The sequence below is a fragment of the Biomphalaria glabrata genome, chromosome 8, assembly GCF_947242115.1.
Source record: "Biomphalaria glabrata chromosome 8, xgBioGlab47.1, whole genome shotgun sequence".
NCBI lineage: Eukaryota > Metazoa > Mollusca > Gastropoda > Planorbidae > Biomphalaria > Biomphalaria glabrata.
In genome coordinates, this window is record NC_074718.1 from 14,367,146 (window position 1) to 14,392,149 (window position 25,004).

The following is a 25,004-nucleotide window of genomic DNA, read 5'->3' on the forward strand; positions in this document are numbered from 1 at the left end:
TAAGAATGACTTATTTGTTCGGTTCTGTGAAACAGTCTTTTTCTTTGGCCGCCAACAAGAAACAGTTTCTTCTCAACCCGTCGATGTTCTGATAAGAGCGTATTGAGGGTCGCTGGTCACAAGCTCTACCTCCTCTGTTAATGGGTCATACTTAGTGGATCTATTATTTCTTTTTATTAACACGGGACCAGGAGATGTTAACCACGTTGGTAGGGATGTTCCAGAACTACTTCAGCGATAGTATCCAAAGAGTCTCTCGAGTGGAGTTTTATTCGTCGCCGTGCACAGAAGTGACAGAATTGAGTGCAACGCGTCTTTTAATACTAATTCCCATTGAGATGTACACAAGTCATGGGAGTGTAAAGCTAAGGTTATAGCTTTCCAAAGACTACTGTTCAGTTTTTGTATTTAACCGTTCCCTCTAGGATTGTAAGCCGTGGTCCTGCTCGTAGCCACTCCTCTTTCGTTAAGGTACTTCTGTACTTCAGCAGACATAAAAGAAGTACCTCTGTCGGTATGGACAAAGGAAGGTAGCCCGAATAAGGCGAACAACTCATTTAGGCAATTAACAACAGTAGCAGATGACATATCTGGACATGCAAAGGCAAAAGGAAACCTAGAGAATTCGTCGATCATGGTAAGTAGATATTTATTGCGTGAGTTGGAAGGGAGAGGCCCCTTGAAGCCCATGCTAATTCTTTCGAATGGCTGAGTGGCTTTGATTAATTGTCCTATTGGCGGCCTGATAAATCGAGGTTTAAGTTCAACACATGACTGGCACTGGTCGATCACTGTTCGGTGGAAAAAGGTAAATTTTGTATCTCACAAAATGTAGCATTCGAGTTACACCAGGGTGACACAAACTATTGTGGAGTAATTTTAGGTCGTTACGTGACTGGCGGATAAGTAGTGATTTCTGATGAAAGCGTCGACAGCTGTGTTCCGTCTGTAAACGACGTCATAGTGAAAGCAGGATAGCTCTAACCTCCACCTTTGGATCTTCTAATTCTTGATCTTGTCTTTATTTTGTCTACAATACATACAGGACACGGATCGCTGGTCCGTGACAAGGGTAAATGGTCTTCCGATAAGAAAGTGTTTCCACTTTCTCAAAGATTCTACTATTACATACGCTTCTTTTTCCACCGATAAGTGCTTCCCATCGCTTTGCGATAGTGTCGGGAAAAGAAGGCTACATGCCGGCCATCTTGCTTAAGTGTAGCTACTATAGCTATGTCAGAAGCATCTGTCTCCACTGTTAGCGGGCGATTGTGATCTATGGTGTAAACAGCGGATTTCTCGAGCTCGTCCTTTAGGTTCTGGAATGCTTGTTTGACCTCCTCAGGGACAGGAAATCGTTTATTTCTAGCTAAGAGGCTGATTTTGTCTGAGAAGTTAGGAATCCATAGAGAATAATAAGCCAGCAGGTCAACTATTCGATTTTGTTCTCGCAGGTTCGACGGAACATTTAATTCCCGCAAGGCTCTGAATCTTTCTGGGTCAGGCTTGAGCTGACCTTTAGATATTTCGTATCCCAGCAGTCTGACGCTATGTGTTCCTATCTCATTTTTAGCTTCGTTGAAAGTAATACCATACTTCTGAGCTACATTGAAGAATCTCTGCAGGTTTCTATCATGAGATTCGGCATCATGTCCACAGATGATCACATAGTCCACATAAGCAAATGTATTTTCTAGTTGCTCGTCTTCGATTATTTTATCTATGGTTCGCTGGAAACAAGCCACTCCATTGGTAACTCCAAATGGAATTCTTCGAAACTGGTAAAGTCTACCCCCAGCCTCTAAAGCTGTATATGGCCTTTCTTCTTCTTTAATCGGGATCTGATGATATGCATTCTTGCGCTACGTGACGTTTTGGCGCCGCCGTTTTGGCCCCGCCGTTTTGGCGACGAGACGTTTTGGCGCGAGCCGTTTTGGCGACGTGACGTTTTGGCGCGAGATATCATTTGACGATAATTTAATAATCACGTAGCTTTTACAACAATGTTTATTTCACTTTACCATAATATTGTATGTATAGTATGAATTCTAACACAGTTCAGCGAATTGTTTTTTTTAATTATAAAGGTTTTGCTTAGTTCATGAATATAGGCCTATAATAAGTCAGATTCCTGAATGGTAATGACGTGCTATATGTGAGTTATGCTAATCGCACTGGATGACATTTTTGGATTTCTTTCCAAAAGATTTTTTTTTATTTGACATTAGTGTAATATACGAACTAGCTAAGTGTCACACTTTAATATAACAAAAACCATGTTAACATCTAAAGCTCTATTACGCTGAATGACGACAATAACTCCACACATAGTAAAGATCAAGACACGGAATGTGGTCAGTACAAACTCTAACGTGAATCCACAAATATAAACAAACACTATGGGCGACAATAGATAGAAACAAATTCACGGCACTAAAATACTTTTAAAAGATATATTTTGAGAAATTGGGTAGGGGTGATTTGGGTGACAAATCTCGCATTGACGCAGGTAGAGTTAAACAAATGAAGACAAGACCAGCACCGAGCACTGGTCGTTGGCGTCATGCGTCTGGCGATCATCTCCTTGGGAATGATCATTACATGTGACACCTATCCCGCCCCCTCTCTTCTGCTCACATTTCACTCCTTGTATATACTCTTTCCTCCACCCCTCCCCTCTCTCACGCGTAAGACGATAATCTGTTTCTAGCACTCCACTAGACGTCCCCGACGTGCTCTGTTTTGAGAAACATGGTACATGTCCATCATCGTTTCATTTTGTTTTTGATTTCTGTTTTTAATTTTAAAGTAATATCTTAAAAAACTTTTTTGAAAATAAAAGTGTGCCTCTTAATAAACACACATACACAAGTCAAAATGTTTATTAAAGAAAATGATATGAAAAACAAACACACATTTACATTTAGTACGTGAAAAATATGTCTTAACACAAACACTCATGCAAAACATAGATATGAATAATTCTTTTCAAAGAAATAATACAATAAACTTACATAATGTATTTCGCGCCAAAACGTCCCGTCGCCTAAACGGCTCGCGCCAAAACGACCTTCGCGCCAAAACGGCGGCGCCAAAACGGCGGCGCCAAAACGTCCAGCTTCGGCGTTCTTGAGATCCAGAGTGCTGAGGACAGAAAATTGTGATATCTTCTCTGCTAATTCATCTATTCTTGGCATGGGATAGGCGTGTAGCAGTGTAAATCTTTTGATAGTCTGACTATAGTCAATAACCATACGTCTTTTGTGCATCTCATTGGCTGTTATTAGAACCTGTGCACGCCAGGAGGACTTTGAGGGTTCCATTACTGTGACAGGTTAGCAAAAGTGACGTGTGTTTTTATGGTTTAATGTCTAGGGGATGATTATTTTTGAAATTGTCACACACCAACCCGTCAGCATATAAATCGGGAGCAGGCACGCAACGAGACAACCAATGAGAGAGAGATACAAAAGTTAAAATTGAAGAATATTTATTTACATAAATATTTACATAGAAGAATAAAAAGGGGGAGGGTTTTCATCTATTTCTAATTAATACTATATTTAATCATCACTCTTGCACTTAATAAGAGAGAATGTCACTTTGTCTTCTAAACTTAGCTGGTTGTCCTACTTGGGTCGTAGCGGCTGTGTCCTGGCTGGAGGTGGCGCTCTAGCGGGTAGAGGGACGCCGGTGATACAGTTCTTGTGGAGTCTCAATCCAAAGTTCTGATATCTGTAGTGGGCACAGTAGGGCGGATGGCCGGCTACCGTGGGCACAAGGGTACTGTGGGCAGAGCTGATCTGCCGTGAGCAGCGTAGTTAACAGGATAAGTCCAGTGAGTTGCGGAGTTCGGGCGGAGCTATGGCGTCTCGCACAGACTCTGGGTCTATAGGGACGTCGTGCCTAATGGGTTGACAAGTGGACTGTCATAAAGGCAGGCAAGTAGAGCCGATAGCACCAAGTAAATCCTTGAGTATATCCAATTAGGCAGTAGATGATACTCAATAGCAAATAGGCAGTAGTGCAGTGCTGAATAGCACTAAGTGCAAAGGCAATAGGTGATTCTTAATAGCAAATAGGCAGGTGATTCAAACCAATAGTTGAGTAGATCTCAGTAAGCAGGAGATTATACTCAATAACAAGTAGGCAGTAGTGCAGTGCTGAATAGCACTAAGTACGAAGGCAATAGGCAGACACCTGAGGGAGACACCAGGTATTCCTCTAGGAGTAAGAGTGAATGAAATAGTCCAGACTCGACTGTTCAACGAGAATTAGAAATGAGAGGGTCTGGTTTGACTTGGTCTACCTTATAAAGGTCCTGAAAGACGTGGGCGGAAACAGGAAATGTCCTGAATGACAAAGACAAAATCTAGGCAATGTTTAGGGGGCTTGCGAAATTATTATTCAAGTACAATCCATTCCTAAGAGAGTGATCCGAACTAAGCTTAGTTCCAGACCAAACACGTACATATCTCCACAAATACAAAACGAACCTATTGTAATATTGAGCCAAACATTTTTCAATTTTTTAAACAGTTCACCTGACATAAAAAAAAACTCGGATCAATTTTTCCAAATGTTGAGGTAACGTTGTCATGGGTACTGACGGGGTACTAATTCTGTAGTCTTTTATTGACTTCATCTTAATTCATTATTTGCTCGAACCATTCTCTGAGTTTGGATAGAATTCGGTCTGAAGCTGAAATCTATACAGTAACCTTTTTTTTTTGTACACTGGTCCGTTTACACACCTTTGTATCGCCTTCAGCACACCGCTTGGACGTCCTCAAAAAAATAACTGAAACAAGCCTTAAGCGCTTGTTTAAAACGCGCTGGAGCGCCAAAGGAGAAGTCGTTAAGATATTCATGGATTCATTTTCAAAAATTATAGAAACGCTAGAGACATTGACTAGAACAGATGAAAACTCTTCTATTATTTCTGAAGCAAGTGGATTGTTTATTGTTATGCAGTCTTCATTTTTACAAATACCTTGGATTTCGCTCCTGTATTAACTTAAGGAAACGTAAGTCAACCTTCAACAAAAAACAAGAGATTGCCAATTCGAGACTGGGCACTTCAACGAAGAACATCAAAAACATTCCGAGCTACTAGTCGGGAGAACATCGTTGAAGCCAGTGTTACCTTTACAAAATACATTTGTTCAGATTAGGGGATTAGCGCAGAACCTCAAAGCCACAAGATGCCAGACAAAAATAGGAGAAGATTCTGTAAAAGCACACAAGAAAGAGCTAAGGATGGAAATGTATTCTTCCTTGGACGGAATATTCAACAAATAATAACCTGATATGAGCGTGATGTGGTAGGTAATTATGAATTTTTGTCACCATCCCAACTAGTGAATTCTCAAATCGAAATCAATTTCGATAGTGCTAATGACGACATTGACAAGAATGAATTTCATCTGGACGAAAGAGACTTGAACGTTTGTCGCTGTTTCTTCAAAAGCATTTGAACTTCTGAAACAAGGACCGGTGGAGATCTTGAGTTTTAATTTTGAAAATGTTGGCTAGATGAATCAGTTGTAATTATTGTTTTTATTTTCATATTTCTGACATTTGTGGTAAGTTTTTTCAGACTCAAGATGATCATTACTTAATGGCAATCAACTCTGAAAAATTTGCGACTCACTCATTTGGCTATGTTGGGAAAAAATAGATTACAATTTTACCAGCAAGAAGGCAGCTAAGATTTTTTTAGTATCTTAATGTTAAACTGATTTTTTTTTAAATTAGCAATATTTTAACAATAAATACACATTAGGTCGAAAAAAGTCATTTCGCTGTTTTATTTCATATTTTTTTTAGAAAAAGGGTGGGGGCATCACGAGGAGCTTTCACACTGGGCATCATATACCCTAGCTACGCCACTGTACGATTTATATATTAATTCAACTAATTTTGTCACAAACTATGATTTCTCCATAAAATTAGGACCGCTCCCCTCTCAAAGGGTTTAGGTGGGAAGGTATTCGCCTCCTACCCTAACCCCCAATCGACCAACTGGGGAACGTCATAATATAAAGATCGGTTAAAATATAATATAATCATATAAATATTTAATTGATTCTGTTAGCCAGCTGTGATTTCTACAAATAAATTGGACCGTCCCCCCCCCCCACTCGAAAGTTTATGTGGAGGGGGGGGGGGCGGGATTGATTGAAATATATATAATTAGTACATGTTATTAACATATGTAATAAGTTCGAAAAAATTGTGTAAATCCTATACTAAAATTCTACTAAAAGTCGGCCGAGTGGGGGGGGGGCGATCGCCCCTACCGCCGCACCCCCCCCTTGGATCCGCCAGTGAGTAGAGATCACAACACGAAATACGGTCAGTACACAGGTTAACAAATGTAAACAACCACAAAGGGGCGACAACCAAATAAGCAAATTCACGACAACTATTAATAACAAGGTCTTCGATTCCGAAGATTAAGGATGAGTGTAGTGTTTTACATGACTAAGCAAACCCATTTGCGACCTACATATTTTCCCGCATGTTCTGCAGACAAAGCCGTTGTCCGATGACGGTCTATTCACGTTTTTCGTGGAAGACGGAAAGTAAACTTCATTATTACATCTCTATGTCAACAACAAAAATTGAATAATTTAATAGAAAACTTACAGACGCGATAGGTTCTGTATATGTTACCAATCATATCTAGATATGGATTTCGATCGATCTATTGGGCAGCGGTTAACACTAAAATAATGCCTAGATCTAAACTTGTCTAGTTGATGTAGATCTACTTGTAAATTAACATTTTGTGGCATGATCTTCACCACAGATTCTTCTGCATCGTAAAAGCCCATCAGAGTGTATCTTGCTATCAACGAGAAGTTCAGAAGATTTGTGTAGCTTTTTTTTTCTACTTTATTTATGCAATAAAAAAAAGAAGCACAATTCATGGGCAGTAACAAAATGTACATATTTTATTTCAATAAACTCGAATCATAATTAATAATGTAATAATAAATTATGATATCAAATTAATTGAAATCGTTTCTATCATTCAAAAAGATTTTTAAAAAAGACTCTAAATCTATTGTCGTCTTTCCAGTATAATTCTATACATTCTCACAAATATGTCAACAGCGTCTTGAATATTTTTTTAAAGCAAAGCTATAATTAATGTAACCAAATATCTTCAATGAATGATGACCTGCTTATAATCTATTTTAGGTCACGCTTCTGCGCTTGCCGGGGGCGCGGTGGCCGAGTGGCAAGGCAAGTTGCCTCCGAACCCGCGGGTTCAAATCCTAGTTAAGAGTTGGCTCTAATGGGTACCTGGAATTCGTTGCGGAAAAATTGAAGGCGTTGGTCGTTGTGCTGGCCACATTAACCGTAGGCCAAGAAACAGATGACCTTACATCATACCAACATATTTTGAAAAGGGTAACTTCACTTCTGCGCTTGCCGCATTAGCTGGAAACTTAGCCAAAACAATGTTTATATCTACAACCACACAATCACACAACTCCACTTCTGTATTCTAACTAGATACATAGATAATGGTTTCATTTTATTAGGTAACGCTATGTTATAGTTGATATTTAGCTATAAGATTAATATAATGATTCTGAATGGAAAATGTGTTGCTTAAAAATATAACCAAAATATAATATGATAAAATACCAGGTATACAAACAAATGATAACAAGTTTACTATATACTATGGTTAAATGGTAATTGTTATTACACTTTTCAGAGGTTGAATCTAAGTTGCTTCACAAGGATACAAGAAAATGTTGTGTTTCGGCCCAATTTTAAACCTTCATAGTCTTCAAAGTATTTTAAATATAATTGTTCATCTTTCACTAGTATGACTGGAAAGGCAACAGAAGGGCTCGTCTTTTTTCCCTTAGCAAAACATACAGCATGTAGCTTCTCTTCACTCTGATCTTTAGAACATACATTAAATTGAACCTTCATGACAGTTCTGTTTTCTATCATTACGCTGACTATATATATTCCATCGTATGGCGCTGTGTATAAACCTGTAAGTTGGTCATAGTGAGGCAACTGTGTATTGAGTAGGCTGTATGAATAACTGAAACTTTGTACAATCTGGTCTTTCTTGGCATCTGTTACAAATAACTCATCCCAGTAAACACAAAAAGATTCAGTGACGTTATTGGAATCTGGAAAAAAAATAATTTGAACAAAATCATTATCGATTTAAATTATTATTTTTTTTTTTTAAGTAAAACTGAATAGTACGCTGTTCTATAAAAACCACAGAAAATTCTGAGATCATCTCTGCACTCACCACTGCTGATAACTATTAAATGTTCAGCCCTTTTTAAAGCTAAGAGTCGAAAAGATTGAACAGAGACAACTTTGCAGTAAATAGCCTTAGCTCTTCTGCAAGTCATTTAAAGTGCTTCAGATTCTTAGCTTATTTTGTCATTAGGAAGTTAGACAAACTCAAGATTAATTTAATTCAGCCACTCTTCTATCTCAGAAAGATAAGAAAATTTAACATCGACAAAACAATTATTAAACTTTTTTATACAGCAACCAACAGCAGTCTAATTAACTTTGTTATCCCCTGCTGGTATCGTAATACTTCAGTGGCACAAGGACTTAGACTAAATAGACTTATTAAAAAAGCATCCCATATCACTCAAATACAGCTATTGTCTCTTGAAAAGCTTTTTCATGAAAGATGCCTTTCCAAAACACTCTCGATTCTTAAGGACAACCTGCACACATTAAACCACTGTTATATAAGATCTGAACGAAGTGGTCGTCTCCTTTACAATAGAACTAAAACAGAAAGATTTAAAAACTCCTTTATCCTGTGTTAGTGAATGTTATTGTCTTGTCAGCCCCGTCCTGTTATTGTAACCCAGTAACCCACATTGCTGGCATATTGCAAGAATGTGCTAATTAACAGATAGGGGGGATAATTGAATTCCTTTTAGGCCTATATAGATGGACGATCTAACTTGAATAAAGTTAGCATTTAAACAGACAAGAAAGTGTTTGTTAGTCTCTACTAGTCTACTATTACATATCCCACCGTCGGTCAGCGGTCAGAGTGTTACAAGATCAGCTGTCTTCATCGAGAAGTACATAGAAGTCAAATTCATAAGGCCCTGGTTGTGAATGTGTGTGTGTTTCGTGTGTGAATGTTGTTCGAATTTTGCATCTATACTGTTATTGTACAGTAGTTACGCTAATATTGTTAATTGTAGTCAAACTGAATTTCTATTTGATTGGATCGATAAATTTATCTTATCTCTTATCTTATCTTATCTCTGCCATAACAAAAACGCGACTGAAAGATAACAAGACGATCTTGAAAGTATTTTCCTTTAAATGAAGTATACTTAATAGAAGGAGCTGTTATGTAACCATTCCAAAGTTCCTTTATTAAGCATTTGAAGTACATCTTGTAGTATTTCGCAGCGTTATTCTTTTAATTCTCATACATAAATTTGCAATGACAGAACAAATTAATATTAAAACGCTTAAAATGAAACAAAAATAGCTTACTTATTTCCTTTTTCTCTTGAGACATTGTATCCAATTCCTTTGTAATCTGTCAATATATATATATATATATTATTCCAAAACTAGGTACCACTTAAATGTTATTTATGTTTTTCATATAATTACAATTTTCTCATGGCATAACAGTTTTCCAAACTCCTCATTTTCTGAACTTTTGACATAAAAAAGACGTTGTCTTGGGTAGTACGTGGATGCCAACATTAACGAGCCTCTCTCTCTCTCTCTAAATATATATAGTTTTCTTAGCAGCCCCCATAAGGGAAATAGCCACTGTTAGGTTTATGCAAAATGTCCTTCTGTACGTCTGTCCGTCAGTCACACTCAGATCTCGAAAACTAGAAGAGAAATGAAAAATATGATTTCACCATGTGATGCGGCTTAAAAAATTAAGATGCAACGGCTACTTTTGGTTTTCTAAAAGCAAACCGTTTAGTTTATAAAATTAATTATGCAAGCGGTTTTTTCATAAAAAAAATACACCAATTCTATAACAATTACGTAAATGTAAGGGAGGCAATGTTACACTATGTTAACAATGTGTTGATATACAATTTTTTGTGTATTTTCAGTATCACTAAGTCAAATATATTTATAAAATAAAGAAATGTTCACAACAAATGTAAATATTAATTAAAGGTGTTTTTTCTGGTCAACTAGTTGCTAAAATTAAAAGAAAACATTTCTGTTTGTTTATAAAGGCTAAGAATGCACTTTGTATGTAAATATCACGCACATTTTTTAATTGGCTTTTCATGCAGCGACTTTCGTGCAGTTGCTTAACGCCACGGTATTGTACGGTGCTAAATCAATTTCTTAATAATCAGATTTTATTTCTTTTTGTTTAGTGCCCACATCAGGATAAAAGCCACTTATTTTTTTGCGTTTTGTTTGTAGGTCGGTCTGTCCGTCACGTTTATATAAAAAAAACTACAATACTAATTATATAATTAATTAATTATATAATTAAAATTATAATATCTTTAACAAATTCTATTACAACTCTGTGCACTGTAGTCTATGAACCCTCTTTAAATATCTCGTGTTAATAGAAACATTTGTTGTTACTAGCCCATTGTGACGTAATGGATTTTTTTCCTTTCAAATTATATGAATGAATTCTTTAAATGTAATGCTAAAAAAAACTCGGTGCACCAATGTCTATGAACCCTCAATAAGTGGCTCGTATTGATGGAGACATTTTTAGTCTAACTAGGCCGTGTGACGTAGTGGATTTTTTTCCTTTAATGTCACATGGAATGAATTCTCTAAGTGAAATGTTAAAAGAACCCACTCGGTGCACCAATGTCTATGAACCCTCGTTAACTAGGCTCGCATTGATTTTCCTTTGACATCACATCGAATGATTTCTTTAAAAGAAATGCTAAAACAATCGTTATAGTAGTGTTTATTAAACCTAAATATCTGACTTGTATTTTAAAAAGGCATGATAGCTAGATTTAGATCTAATCTAGATCTAATCTAGATTTTTTAAACTAGATCTGGATTTATATTGTTACAAATGACAGTGATAGGTAGAGGTCAACGTATGACCTCGGCGAGATAACACAGCAGCGGGTGTTCTCTGGAATGTACATGTATCAACAAAGACAGGATGTGAGTGTCCTTACGTGTTATTCCAGAAGGTACTAGCAATGTCCAGTGACAGATAGAGGTCACAACTTGTGACCCCGGCAAGATGACACTACAGCCGATGTTTTCTGGAATCTACATGTATAAACAAAGACAGGATGTGACGTTTCCTCACGTGTTATTCCAGAGGATACTAGCCGTGTTTGTGCAACTTTGGACAAGCGATTAGGGACTCTATATAAGCCAGAGAGTTAATGTGAAAGACAGTCGTGAATGAGTCGTCGGTACTGTTGTCTACTGTGCGAGACAGTAGAAGAGAGATGTGTACGACTCGATGCAAGTTAACTTGGGTAGAGTGAACTGGAGTGGACTACTGTCGTTAAAGTCTATACAGCGAACAACAGTGGACTTGAGCCGTTACAGTCGATACAGTCGATGTAAGACGTGTGCGGCTCTGATTCGGTAGACTTGAGTACGACTAGGTTCAGTTTTGGGAGCCCTGGAACGACACTGGGAAGTGTGTCGTTGGTCTGTTCTCTGGAATACGACTCGATGCAAGTTGAGAAGAGATGAATTGCAACGAAGTGAAGAGATGAATTGCAACGAAGTATAGCTAACTGTAAACTGACAGATATTGTACAGTCTTCTACGCTACATGTTACAGTAACGAATTGTTAGAGTCAATAGTCAGAAAAGTTATATGAAACTGAAAGCTTAGTCGTCAAGTTCTTTGCTGTTTTTTTATTATTAGTGTGCCAACTAATACATCTAGCCAGAAGATTCAGAAATACGTAACAATATTCTAATTAAAAGCGTTGTAGAGTCTAGATCTAGAATTTCTAGGTCTAGTTTAGACAGATATAGACTACAACAAGATATAGAATTTTATTTTCTAAACTTAAAGTGTAGATTTTGATTTTCAAACGTCTTGATCAATATTGCAATGCTATGATATACTGAAACTAATCTACTATTTTTTTAAATTTAATGTTGCATTCAGTCTATTCATAGATTATCTAGGGACTTTTTTTTCATAAATCTAATCTAAATTATATCTAAATTATTCCCAATTTATATTGTAGATCTAGATTTAGTAGATATAGATCTTAAGAGTGCTAAATCAGAAGTTTAGTTTAAGTAGATCTACATCCTTATTCTAGTTCCGTTTAAATGAAAATGCCAATATCTCTATTGAAAGCCGTGCTGAGACATCGAAATACAAGCATGATAAATTAATGCTGAAAGATTATCTAAAATCGTTCGTCTGATATATTGTAAATATCCGATAGAGATGACATGTCGTAAAATGTAATATATCTCTTTATCAATAATAGTCTATTAGTTTGTAACTAGTTTGTTATTAAGTTAAGAGCAATGCCTGATAGTGCGGTTAGCGTGCTGAACTGATTATCTCGACGGTCCCGGGTTGTATGTTGTTTGTTTTAATGTTTCGGATGTTCCTTTAGAGTTGAAGATAGTTTACTTCCTAGTCCAAACCTTCCTCAGGACGACGGGGGATGGGAGCGGGCAGGGTTTTAGCCAGGGACCATCGATAAATCCGAACGACAGTTTGACAAATAAAATTAAATATCGTCTTGAATATTCCTTTCGAATAGGCGGATCCAACGAGGATCCGTCTCCGACGGGGGCCGCCTCTGAGTTTGTAATATTGTTTTATTTACATTCATGACACTTAAGCGATAATTAGCTATTGAAACTCAAATCCTTTACAATTGTTATATATATATATATAATCAAACTCACCCTGTCATCAACATCTGTAACTTTATTTAGCAACTTTTCCATGATCATTTCTTTAGAGGATTCAGTCTGGACTACAGAAGCTGAACGACTTGCGAAGTCCATTTTGATCTTTTCAACATCTTTGGAAACACGATGAAGAGTTTCACTAATTTTAGTTAATTCAGTTGAGAAAATAACATTCTCAGATTTTTGAAAAGAGTGAAATTCTTTTGTTTCCTTAATTTCTTTCTTTACTGCAATTTCAAACTCTTTTTGATTCACCAATTGATCAGACATTTCTTGAAGCTGACCAATCGCTGTCTTATTGTTTTCTGCTACCAAATCAAAACAACACTCTAGTTTTTTCGTAATACTATCAATGTTGACTCTAAAATTATTTTCAATATTTTCTTGTCTTTTCAAGATTGTTTCGTTACAGCCTTCACAATTTTTAACTTTCTCTGATAACGTATCGGTTTCATTTTGTATAAATTCACTGGCCTTATGGAGTTCAATAATAAATTCATTTAATTTGGAGTTGGTTTTACTCTCTGCCACGGACTGGACTTCGGCAATGATTTTATCCATGTACTTTTCTTGATCTTTATTTGTATTTTCAGCCTGTGTTAGTTTCCACTCTATTTCTTTAATCTTAGTATCTTGTTCTGTATTTTTCTTCTGTAAAGATTTAATTTTCTTTGAAAGAGATTTTATCAAACTTGTTAAGTTATCCTTCAGTTCAAAAAAGCAATTTTCTGTAGTTATTGGTATTGTTTTGTACACCACCTCTAATTGTGAATTGTCAGTGTGGCATTTAGTTCTTTCTTCTGAAGATAAAATTAAAAAGAAAAATTTACAAAACTGAAAAAGCAATTTTAATGAAAATATTAATGCCAAAGTCTTAACAATAGTTTGTTTGTTTTTTTAATTTAAAACTTGGTAGAAAAAATGTAGGTTATAATATTAACATTTTCTTAGGCAACTGAATACAACTAAAGGCTCAAATTCAAATTAATCTGATCCTATTGTTATTTTTTCAGAAAATAATTTTAATTGTGCTTTTTTAAGAGGTCAATATATATATTTGTATGCCAGTGACTATTAAAGTTAATTAAAATTAAAACTTCTTGTTTTGGTTAAAATTCTCCTTATTGTTACATTTTTATTCAATGAAATCTGACAATGCCGTTTTTTTATTGCTGGTAGGATTTGCGTTTTCCATATTAAATGACACCCAAAAATGGCAATTTTGTCTGTTTTTAAGTAGGTTTGCATCAGTTTTAATAATTTCATGAGGTATTGATGACGGTTTCGTATATTTTACAATTTCCGGAGAATTCCAGAGACCCTTTAATAATAAATAAAAATGGTATATTTTAAAAATTTACACCTAAAATTCGCGCGGGGCCTATGAAAGTGCGGAACCCACCTTGGCCGCATAGGTTTCAGTGGCCTAAGACCGGACCTGCTTATATCTATACACACACAAATAAGTTCAATCTGGCTTGTATAGTGTCTTTTACGCTAATACATACAATCTGAGCCTTGTACTTTTTTCTACAAAATAATTAGTAACTGGCTTACTAGGCTATAAAATCTCGCGGTTTGTGTTTTTGAAGCAAAGGGTCACTCGTGTAAGTGTGTGATCTTTAGTCTAGCTTACTAATTGAGATTTATATCAAAGTAACTGGCCACACGTAAAGAGGTGTGGCCTCCAGGCAAGTGAATGAGATTTTTCTCTAAATAAACTAACTCATTGTCCGCTTACCCCTGTTGGGGTGTACTTTGAAGTCCAGCCCCCTAATTAAGATTTACTGCCAAGAAACAAACTTAGTCTCCCCGTGTGACTTCTAGATAGTGACTACGTCCATAGTATCTCACTTGTCTATCACCTGTCTATCAATGAACTCAATGTGATGGACTAGACAAAAAAAAAGGGATGGAAGTTGTTCATCTCTACCAATAAAGATTTACCTGGTTACCAGTATAGAGGTGCGGCTCTAAATCCAGCCCACTACTAAAGATTTACTACCAAGTAAACAAACTCAGTTCCCTCGTAAGGTGTGACCTCTGGATAGTGTCAATATGCCGACATTAACTCTTTTCCTCGTAATTAACGATATCATCCCTAATTTGGACCTCATTAAATAAATTGACGTTTGGTTTTATAAACTCATATTTGTGTTATATAAAAATAGCATGCATTTTCTTCTAATTCTATACCAAAAGTAACGTTTTGTGATTACAAATAAAAATGTTATTAAAGTTTAATCATTCATAACAGGGTAGAATGTAGGCCTACAGATGTGAAAAATAAAAGATTATGTCAGAACGTGGGCAAATAATTACGGAGAAAAAGAGTTAAACCTACGTTTGTAGTACCTGACTTGTGGTCACCTATCTATCAATAAACTCAATGTGATGGACTAGTCAAGGAATATAACCCACTCAACGTTCAAGACAAAATGAAAAAATGTGCCAGCCATTGCCGCTCTGGTTGTAATTTATAATGTCAAGTTTCATTTCTATTTATAGTGTTACGTTCTCTCCTAATCAGGCCGTCTGTAAACACTGCTAAACACAACACAGCACATCTAACACATCATGAACCTGACAACAAGAGCTCCAATTAATCTGGTGCTTTACTAATGGTCAATTAAAACAGCCAATATGACACAATTGGCAATACATCAACACTAAAAAAAAATATTCTGTACTAAACTAATAAACTCTACTGTCTCTATCTCTTCCTGGACTCGAACATTCACTTCAGGACTCCACCAGGACTGACTTTATGGCAGACTACAGTCCCGGTCTACTCGCTGTCCTGTCTTGAGCTGCACTGACTTACACAACCTGTGTCTCTGGTCCACTCTGGCTTATGATCAGATGACCATAACCCGGGTCCTATTCACGTGCAAAGTCCATGCCAGTACTGTCCCTTGCCCTTCGATATTGCACGCTAAACTGTATTACTGGCCTGTGTCACATATGTCAGCTGATCACACACAGTTGACCCTATTGCGTCGCGAATAGGGTTACAACAATATTAACACGCTTTGTCTTTATAATAAAAGATGTTTGGTGCATTTTCATATAGGTCATATTTTTAAGCATTTGTTTTAAATATAAGCAATAATACATTTTACAACAGATATTAATGAAAGATTAATATCTTGGAAGTTAATATCTACATGTGTCTACGATATACACTGAGTGGGCACGGGGAAAACGCAATGTACTTTGCCATAGGATGAAACGATTAACAAGTAACTTTTATCGACTTTGCACACTTATTTTTTTTTAAAGACTGTCAATATGTTTAAATAATTCATTTCTTTTTTAAATTATTAAAACTTAAAACCTACTTTCTAAATATGGTGTATAATTTGATTTCTTTTTCATTAACTAATCATTTTATTTATTGAAGAATAGACAATATGATATAAAAGAGTAACATTAAGTAATACCTTTAGCATACGAAGCGGAAGCTAACGTTGTTGCCAATGTTTCTTTGCTTTGACTGGCATCTGTATTCAAAGAGTTAACTACCTCCTTTTCACCTACAATATTATCATTGAAAACAATGTTAATATGTGCATGCATCCAGAGTCTACCCAGCCAGTTCAGATGGGTGGGAATCGTGGTCCAGAGGCGCTAACTTGGCTTGGCTTGGCTACCTAGAAAGGGGCTCGAGGTTCGACACCCGACTCGGGCAGAGTTGTGTTTACTAAGCGCCTAAAGGCAGCACGGAAAACCAACTCCTAGATACCCCCCCCCCACTGGTCCACAAAAGAGATTGGACCAAAAGCGCTCTGAGCATGCTATAAGCATGAAAGTAGCGCTATATAAAAGCTATAATAAAATTTTACTAAACGAATGCTAAGTTTTCGCGATAAATATCATTTTATTATGCGTCATCATCATCATCATCAAAAATCCATTTGAGTGAGGGCTTGAGAGGCTCAAATCCTCTCTAGCAAAAGCCCTGGACAGAAACCCTGTTGTTTTGTGTTGTGCATTCATGTCACCATACAGGTCGCGAATTTTTGTTTTCCCAGTTCTGCGAGACGGAGATCAGCAAGTCTGAGGCAGTCAAACAGAATATGAGACACGGTTTCCTCTTCTTTCCCAACAGAGGGGGGCACCGTGAATCAAAATATGGCCATTGCCGTGAGAAGTATAAGCCAACAGGAGCCTATGCTATAATAGCTTGCTAAGACATGGGCATCTTCCACCACGGTGAAGTGCGGTCGGGTGCCTCATGCGCTCCAAGACTCCACGGGCTTTTTCGAATTTGTCCCAGCACTCAACCCACTTTTCCATTTCTATTTTTTTTTTATTATAGCCAGAGCATGATGAAAACTCGAATCCTTCTCAGTGGGTGGTGTTTACCCCCCCCCCCCCCGGGTGAGCCACGGAGTCTGCAATAGTGTTGTCATTCATACCTATGTGACTTGGTACCCATTGCATTATTACAGAGGTGGGAAATCGTTGCTTTATTTTGTGTGAAGCCATGATGGCAGTGTTGAAATTGGGGGGTCATGGTCCAGGGCTTTGTAGTACAGGTTTTGAGTCAGTGAGCAGAATAATCTGTACAATCTTATTATACATAGATAGTTTTATTAAAGTTGGATAGATTCGTATATTTTAGTCTAATAAGTTAATTCTAATTAGCATCACCTACTTGCGATGTCTCGACAAGTTTGCAGACAGCGAGAGTTTTCATTCACTAGAAATTGATTCATTTGTACAAACGTCATAGCGTCGTCGTCGTCGTCCAACCATTTTTCTCCTTTTCCTAACACCTAATGGCAAAGAAACTAGATTAATTTTCATAACATCCAACAATTTTAAGAATAATTTAATGTAGTAGTGTTGGCGTTAAATAGATAGAAAATTTGGTTCTCTTCGGAAGAACAAGTATGGATATATAGAGCTATAAAATAGGATATTAATGAACTTATTCTAGAAAATATTGAAGTTTGGCAAGTTATCTTTTTGGTTTGTATGTGTGCAACGAAATTAATGAATAACAAAGAAATACAGTAAATATAGAGCTGAAGCTAGGTGCTGAAACAAATTTGATACATACATATATTAAACATAAATGCTGCTATTCTCATAACTTAAATTTTGTAAGGTTGTGATAGGCCCTAATGTAAAGTAGGAGGAAAACATTACCCAAAAAACATGCCTATTTTTACAAACTGTGTTTGTTATTGTAATGGTAGGACTAAATTTATAGTTTTACACTACAATGGCTTGCACGAGATGGTGAGATTCTGGTCAACATGTCCACGTGTGTTTAGGGATGGATGAGACGAGTGATATTTTTTAGTTGGTGATTGGAATCAGAGCGAGTTGTTGACTAGACTCTGAGAGAGTGAGAGTACGGAAATAGAGTCGGAGCAGGGCCAGCCTTGGGCCACTGCAACCTATGCGGCCGCAGTGGGCCCCGCACTTTTGTAGGCCCCGCGCTATGTGTAAATTATTAAATTAAACCATTTAAACTTATTATTAGAGGGTTAATGCGGCCTTCTGATTTTCCAGAAACTCCTGGAAATCTCCTGAAAATTCAAAATATACGAAAAAGTAATGAAAACCTTCTGAAATTATTAAAATCTTCTAAAAAATCATAAAATTCTTCTGAAAAATAGACAAAATTGTCATTTCGGGGTGTCATTCAATATGGAAAATGTCAATCCTACTCGCGATAAAAATGTAACAATAAGGCGAATTTTAACCGAAATAGGAAGTAAATTTACTTTAATAGTCACTGGCATACAAATATAGATCTAAATCTATCTCGACCGCTTGAAAAAAAATCAAAAGCGATTTTTTTTGCTAGTCGATGGTAAATCTAAAGACTCAAAAAAACAACAACAAAGATTTACTGCTGCATGGGTAAACGACTGTATAGAAAATACGAAAAACATGCATATATGTAACCCTGCCGGACCAAGTAAAACAAAGGACGTTTGGGCCACGAGGCCTTCATCAGCTACAAAACAAACAAAAAATAACAAACAATTAACACAAAATAGTCTTAAGTTAACTTATCTGTCCGATGTTGTTCTCTATCGAGGCAGAAAGGTCCTGCCTGTGTTTCCAATATAGACCATTTGACACCTTGAGCATATTAAAGCATATATGACTCCTCTACTATTACAGTTAAATTTGCCACTGATCTTGATGGTCATTTTAGGACAGGTGATGGTGGAGGTGGCTTGCAGGTCTGACAGTTATGTCGCTACATGGCCAAGTGCCAGGTTCACTTGAAATGTTGTGGAGTTTAGTGACTAATAGGTTTTGGTCTCGCCTGAATACTACAAGAGGTGGGGATGAAAAGACGTCGCAAGTATGTTCATCGGCTAGGAGAATGTTCAGGTTTTTGAGAAAGATGTTTTTAGCTTGCACGTTGTTAGGGTGGTAGGTTAATATCAATTTGGGCCTCTACATTGCCAGATTTCGTTTTTTTTCTTGAAAGCTTGTTCTCTTTTGAGATTATCCACTCGCGATAAGGATTTGTCTAAAACAGCTTGAGGGTAGCCATGACGCAAGAAAAACTCTAGCATTTCAGTGGTTTTTTCAGTGAAGTCGTTGTCGTCTTGGCAAAGGCGGCGGATACGTAGAAGTAGGGAGTTGGGGATAGAATCTTTACAGGATGGTGGATGGGATGACGAGTATAGGAGATAGCTATGGATGTCAGTATCTTTGTAATGTCAGGATATAGACAGAGAATTTTGGGTTATGTTTATTTATATGTCTAAGAAGTTCACTCTAGTTCTGGAAATAGTATAAGTGAAACGAATGGCGGGATTTAAGTTGTTAGTGAACTCAATAAATTTGATTAGTTCATCCTCTGTCTGAGATGTTATGCCTAGGCCATCGTCAATGTATCTCCTATAAAATTCGGGCATGGGACCCGTGTAGGATGAACAAATGTTGAGTTCTAAGAAGCTCATGAATAGGCAAGCATAAGCTGGACCAAATGCCGTACCCATGGCTACTCCTCTGATTTGGTCGAAAAATTACCCATTTATTTCGAAGGAGTTGAGAGTTAGTACAAGCTCCGTAAGGCGAACTAGAATGTCAGTGGATATAGATTTGTGTTTGTTTTCTGGTATATCAAAAAAGTAACGGATGGCTTTAAGGCCGTCAGCATGTGGGATGGAAGTGTAAAGGGAGCTGACATCTAGGAGGAAAAGTAGGTATTTTTTGTCAGGTTGTAGTATGAATTTTACTAGTGTTGACAGGGCGTGGTTGGTATCTTTAATGAACGTAGGTAACTTTTCGACTATAGGTTGAAAGATTGTGTCCAGAAAGCGGGAGATAAGTTCAGTGGGGCAGAAACAAGTGGAGACAATGTGTCTGCCGTGGTTGTTAGGTTTATGAATCTTAGGTAAAAGGTGGAAATATGGTTTTCCTAATTCGCTATCATGTAGTCGTAGTTTGTGGGCCGATCGTGGAAGTAGGTTATCATCAATAAGTTTATCTATTTCAAGGGCACTTGGCAATGTAAGCGACATAACTGTCAGACCTGCAAACACGCGCTCGCCACCCCCACCATCACTATTCCTAAAATGATCATCAAGATCTGTGACAAATTTAACTATAATAGTAGATAAGTCATATATGCTATAATATGCTCAAGGTGTCAGATTGTCTATATTGGAAACACAGGCAGGACCTTAAAAACACGACTCCAAGAACACCTTAGAGGCATTCGTAACTATGCAGCTAAACCCGTCTCTATTCATTTTAATAACACACATCATAGGGGTACCACCGACCTCCTCGTCACTGCTATACAACAATGCAATGACAAAAACACTCGTCTGCAGATCGAAAACAAACTTATTTACATGTCAGGCACCCTCCAACCTAACGGGATCAACAACCAGCACACTTTTATTTAATATGCGATGGGCACTAACACTACGGTACCCCCTTTTCCCATTCATCTTTGCCTGACATCTCCGCCCCCTTCCGATTTTCCGCGCCTTTACACCAGCGTGGCTCATTTCTTTTCTGCTTCGATAGTGAACAACATCGGACAGATAAGTTAACTTAAGACTATTTTGTGTTAATTGTTTGTTATTTTTTTGTTTGTTTTGTAGCTGATGAAGGCCTCGTGGCCCAAACGTCCTTTGTTTTACTTGGTCCGGCTGGGTTACATAAATGCATGTTTTTCGTATTTTCGATGGTAAATCTAAAAGGCAGATCTGAATGTTTATCGGCTTTTTGTTGGAAAACTGCAATCTACTGTAGATGGCTCGTAAAGTAAATTTGACAGTAATTTGTACTTTGTAAAGTATAAATAAAATGCAAAAACGAATTTATTTTCTGATACAAAATCTTAATTTTCACATATTATCCTATCCCTACCCAGAGCCCCGCGCAATCAGTATCGCATAGAGCTCCGCAATCTGTAGAACCGGCCCTGAGTCGGAGATTAGGATAATTTTTTTTCCTATCAACGATAGTCCTTGTTGGACTATATACTATTTTTGTTGAAGTTACTTGATGTCTTATGTAGATATGCTTTCTAGTTTATTAAAGTTTTTTTTTTTTATCTTATACTGTAATGTAGAATGTAAGTCGTATGTATGTATGTATGTGCCGAATAGAAATCAAAACCGTTTGACCAATCTTGATAAAACTTGGCAGAAATGTTTCTTGGGTACTAACTGGAGCAGTAATGTATGTATAGTAGCCCTACAACAAACTTAAGACCCTCAAAGAATAAGTTGACCAACTCAAGAAAGCATTATTACTTCATCGATCTAGGCCATGTTTACCAAGTTTACATGAGAAAAGATCAAAATGATCTAGATCTAATTTTAAGAACTACACTTTGCACATATACTTACTTTTTGACACATGAAATTACAAAATATAGTCCATTATATTCATTATTAAATCAAATTAACCTTCAAATTTGTGTTTCAGAAGCATTTTTTACTTAAATTCGTTTCTTATATCTGCGAATTTAGAATTCCTGACGTACATTCTTTCATTAGACAATACCGTAATGTTACCCATCTTTCTATTCCTAGGTCTAAAACTCTAATTCAACTCTAAGATGATAGAACTTCTCTTCGCTAAGATACTTTTATACATACTAATTATAGTCCATTCATTTCATATTTTAATCTAATTAACATTCAAATGTGTTTTTCTAAAGCATTGTAATACATTTTTAGCCTTCACCCTATCCAAGCTATTATTTAATTCTTGATTAGTCTAGCTCTAGATCTATGTCTAACTCAAGATCTACTTTATACTTTCACACATGAACATACAAAATTAAGTCTATTCATTTCAAATTTTAATCAAATATATGTAGGTCTACAAGCAAATGTTTTTATTCGAAAAAATGGATTTAAGTCGATTAGCTATTTTGATAGCTCCATTTATACTATTTTTACCATTTTTTTTACATTTACGCATTCCGCATTCGCTTTACTTATAACATTATTATTTTGTTTAATTGTTTACAAAACACTCTCAGTGACTATATCGACAGTGATACGCAAATTAAGACCCGCGGGCCGAGGGTAATATATGTTTAGTTTACTATATTTCCGAGTTTTGTATCTTTGGAGTGGATGTTAATGCTCCAGTATTACATGTTAAGATGTTCCTGTCATCAATAGACTGAACTAGGGCTTGGAGCAGCTTTCAAGGAAGCCAACCCCCTAGACAACGATCTTCAAACCAGCCAGTGCAACCCCTATATATTGGCGGTATGTGGCACCAATAACTAGTAATCAGTCATTTTTCTCAATGGAGAACTATTATAATAACCAAAACAGATTTCGATTGCACAAAAGCTATCATAAATTGATGTTTGTATTGTACGTATAGCATATTTGTGAAAATTTAAAAAATAATACAGATTGAATGTTAATAGAAGTTGTCTAGAGGATTGAGAAAAATGTCTACTTACAGTTCTAATGGACTCTTCCAGAGCCAGCAGATTATGTCTAACATTCTGTAACACTTCAAGATTCAAAGTTATAATTAGCTGCTGCTTATGAGGACGCATCTTTGATAGTCTTTAAAACTCAATTATTGAATCACCCATCGTTGGCAGCCTTTATGTCAAAAAATCGATATTTTCCAATTAAATTAAAGTAATTACACTTTTCTATTTTCATTTCTCCTCTTCGGAGCCTCGGTGTCTAAAATTTCAACAGGTATCTGGCTTGGTTGTACCCCTTCGTACTGCTCTTGGCGCTGCCCTGTTCCCTACCCATCTTTCGATTTATATCGTCTGCTGACATCACGCATCACTTTGCATGTCAAACTTACATGATTTAAAAAAAAAAAAACTCTTTTAGACATCAGCATCGTTGATTCTCAAAAAAAAAAATCTTTCAAAACAATTTTTTGGTCATTTAACATTTTTGTTTTTCAATTATTTGAAGTACTTTAGAGTCTTTCTTTCTACAAACGCATTGTACTCTATGTGCTTTAAAATACCAAAACAAGCCTTAAAAAATAAATCCGTGATTTAAAAACGTGATGTGTTTTTTAAAGACCATTTTAATAACAACACCATATCTGAAACCAGTACCTTATTATCAAATTGCAAAAGAATTGTCTTTAAGTATTTCCTCGCTACGTAAAATCAAAAAGGAAAATGAAACAAAGTCTTAGACTCATTTAACGAACTATACACCGATAAGTTAAATAGTTACATTTGAACTACACATGCAATCAACATCTCAAGAAAAAATAGCAGTGTGCTTAACTAAATCAATAAAATAATTTTAGTAACTTTCACCTAACATATACCATATTTAAGAGTACAAAGCAGAATACCTACATAGTAACAAGTAAACAGTATAAAAAATTATTGTGGAAAATCACAAATAACTTTGGATTTTTCCTTTTTTCTTAGACCCGAAATGTAGATAGTTATTATCATTACACATCGGGAATTCCCTAAAGACTACTCGTACTTCAAAATGTGTAGTATTGAGAAGAGGTAGTGGTGAAAAGTCAGGATAAAGAACATGGTATATGTGGGTGGGTGGGTGGGGGGAGGGGCGAATGGTTCGGTCTGGATCTATATCATCAAACTAGAATATTGTTTTCCATAATTCTAGATCCAGTATTCTGTTCTATATTACTGTCATTTTGTATTGTATTATTTAATTAAAAGAATCTCAAAGATTATTTCTTGTTAATTTTACTGATATACTGTACTAATTTCAATTCAAAAAGTAAAAAGAAAATTAATTATTTTATACTCTTTTGTGCGTCTTAAGCATAGACTATATATATACAGGACTGCCAACTGTGCGCACCACGCCTATATTATTCAATTAAATAAGTCACGTACACCGAGGCGTCCTTGGTTGCAGTGTAGTGTTAGAAGAATGACTTCCGGTGAATTTGTTTACTGTATAAAGAAACCATCACTAAAGATAAACACTACGTTCAAAATATTTCTTACTCATAATTTTGGTAACAGTGCGATAGACATAGCCAGATTTTTATAAGAACAAAATCTGATTTACCAACTTAAAAAAAAGAGCATTTACATAGATAGTTTTCTAGTTTTTTATATATAATTAAAAACCCATTAAGCACTTTTGTTCAAAAACAAAATTATAGTAGTGTGTATGGTCGTATATGTAGATATAGTTTATAGCCATAGGTCACTAAGTCTGGGTCAAAGTTTACATGATTACTACGTGTACAATTAATTTTTATTGAAGTAGGAACAATGATTCTAGAATTCTATTAGGTGAAGACAAATTTGGAACAATCAATTTTTTTATGGCTTTAAGGATAATTTGATGTCATTTAGGATTTAATTAGTTTAAAAAACTAATAACTTGAAAAGCTGAAAGTTTTATGCATATTTTTCAATTAGTCATAAATACACGATTGCTTGTAATTTTTAATGGCTTCATTCTCCATTTATATATATATATATATATATATATATATATATATATATATATATATATATATATATATATATATATATATATATATATATATATATATATATCATGGGCGTAGCCAGGGGGTGTGGGGGGGTTGGGGTTCAACCCCCCCCCCCGAAATGAAATCCCCCTTCCTCCGAAGGGGGTGGGGGGAGA

At 36.2% G+C, this 25,004-nt stretch overlaps 1 protein-coding gene across 2 annotated transcripts; it reads right to left on the bottom strand.

Moving 5' to 3' along the window:
- Positions 1-7,528: 7,528 nt before the first annotated feature.
- On the bottom strand, positions 7,529-23,153 carry LOC106063707 (uncharacterized). Of its 2 annotated transcripts, XM_056039021.1 has the most exons (6): positions 22,835-23,143; positions 17,567-17,687; positions 16,350-16,442; positions 12,901-13,706; positions 9,529-9,574; positions 7,529-8,168 (listed from the first exon to the last, which is right to left on the bottom strand). In XM_056039021.1, exons 1-6 carry the CDS (start codon positions 22,931-22,933, stop codon positions 7,732-7,734), a joined length of 1,602 nt encoding a protein of 533 aa, XP_055894996.1. In that variant the 5' UTR covers positions 22,934-23,143; the 3' UTR covers positions 7,529-7,731. The 2 variants fall into 2 exon arrangements, with proteins under 2 accessions (XP_055894996.1, XP_055894997.1); XM_056039022.1 differs by lacking the exon at positions 9,529-9,574 and having other exon boundaries at positions 7,982-8,168; positions 22,835-23,153.
- Positions 23,154-25,004: the final 1,851 nt, after the last annotated feature.

Coding starts and splice junctions, on each gene's coding strand:
- LOC106063707 (XM_056039021.1), bottom strand. CDS start 22,933: ATGCGTCCTCATAAGCAGCAGCTAATTATAACTTTGAATCTTGAAGTG. Junction 9,575..12,900: donor TTACAGATGTTGATGACAGG/GTGAGTTTGATT, acceptor ATATATTGACAG/ATTACAAAGGAATTGGATAC. Junction 8,169..9,528: donor TCAAGAGAAAAAGGAAATAA/GTAAGCTATTTT, acceptor TTTTTTTTCCAG/ATTCCAATAACGTCACTGAA.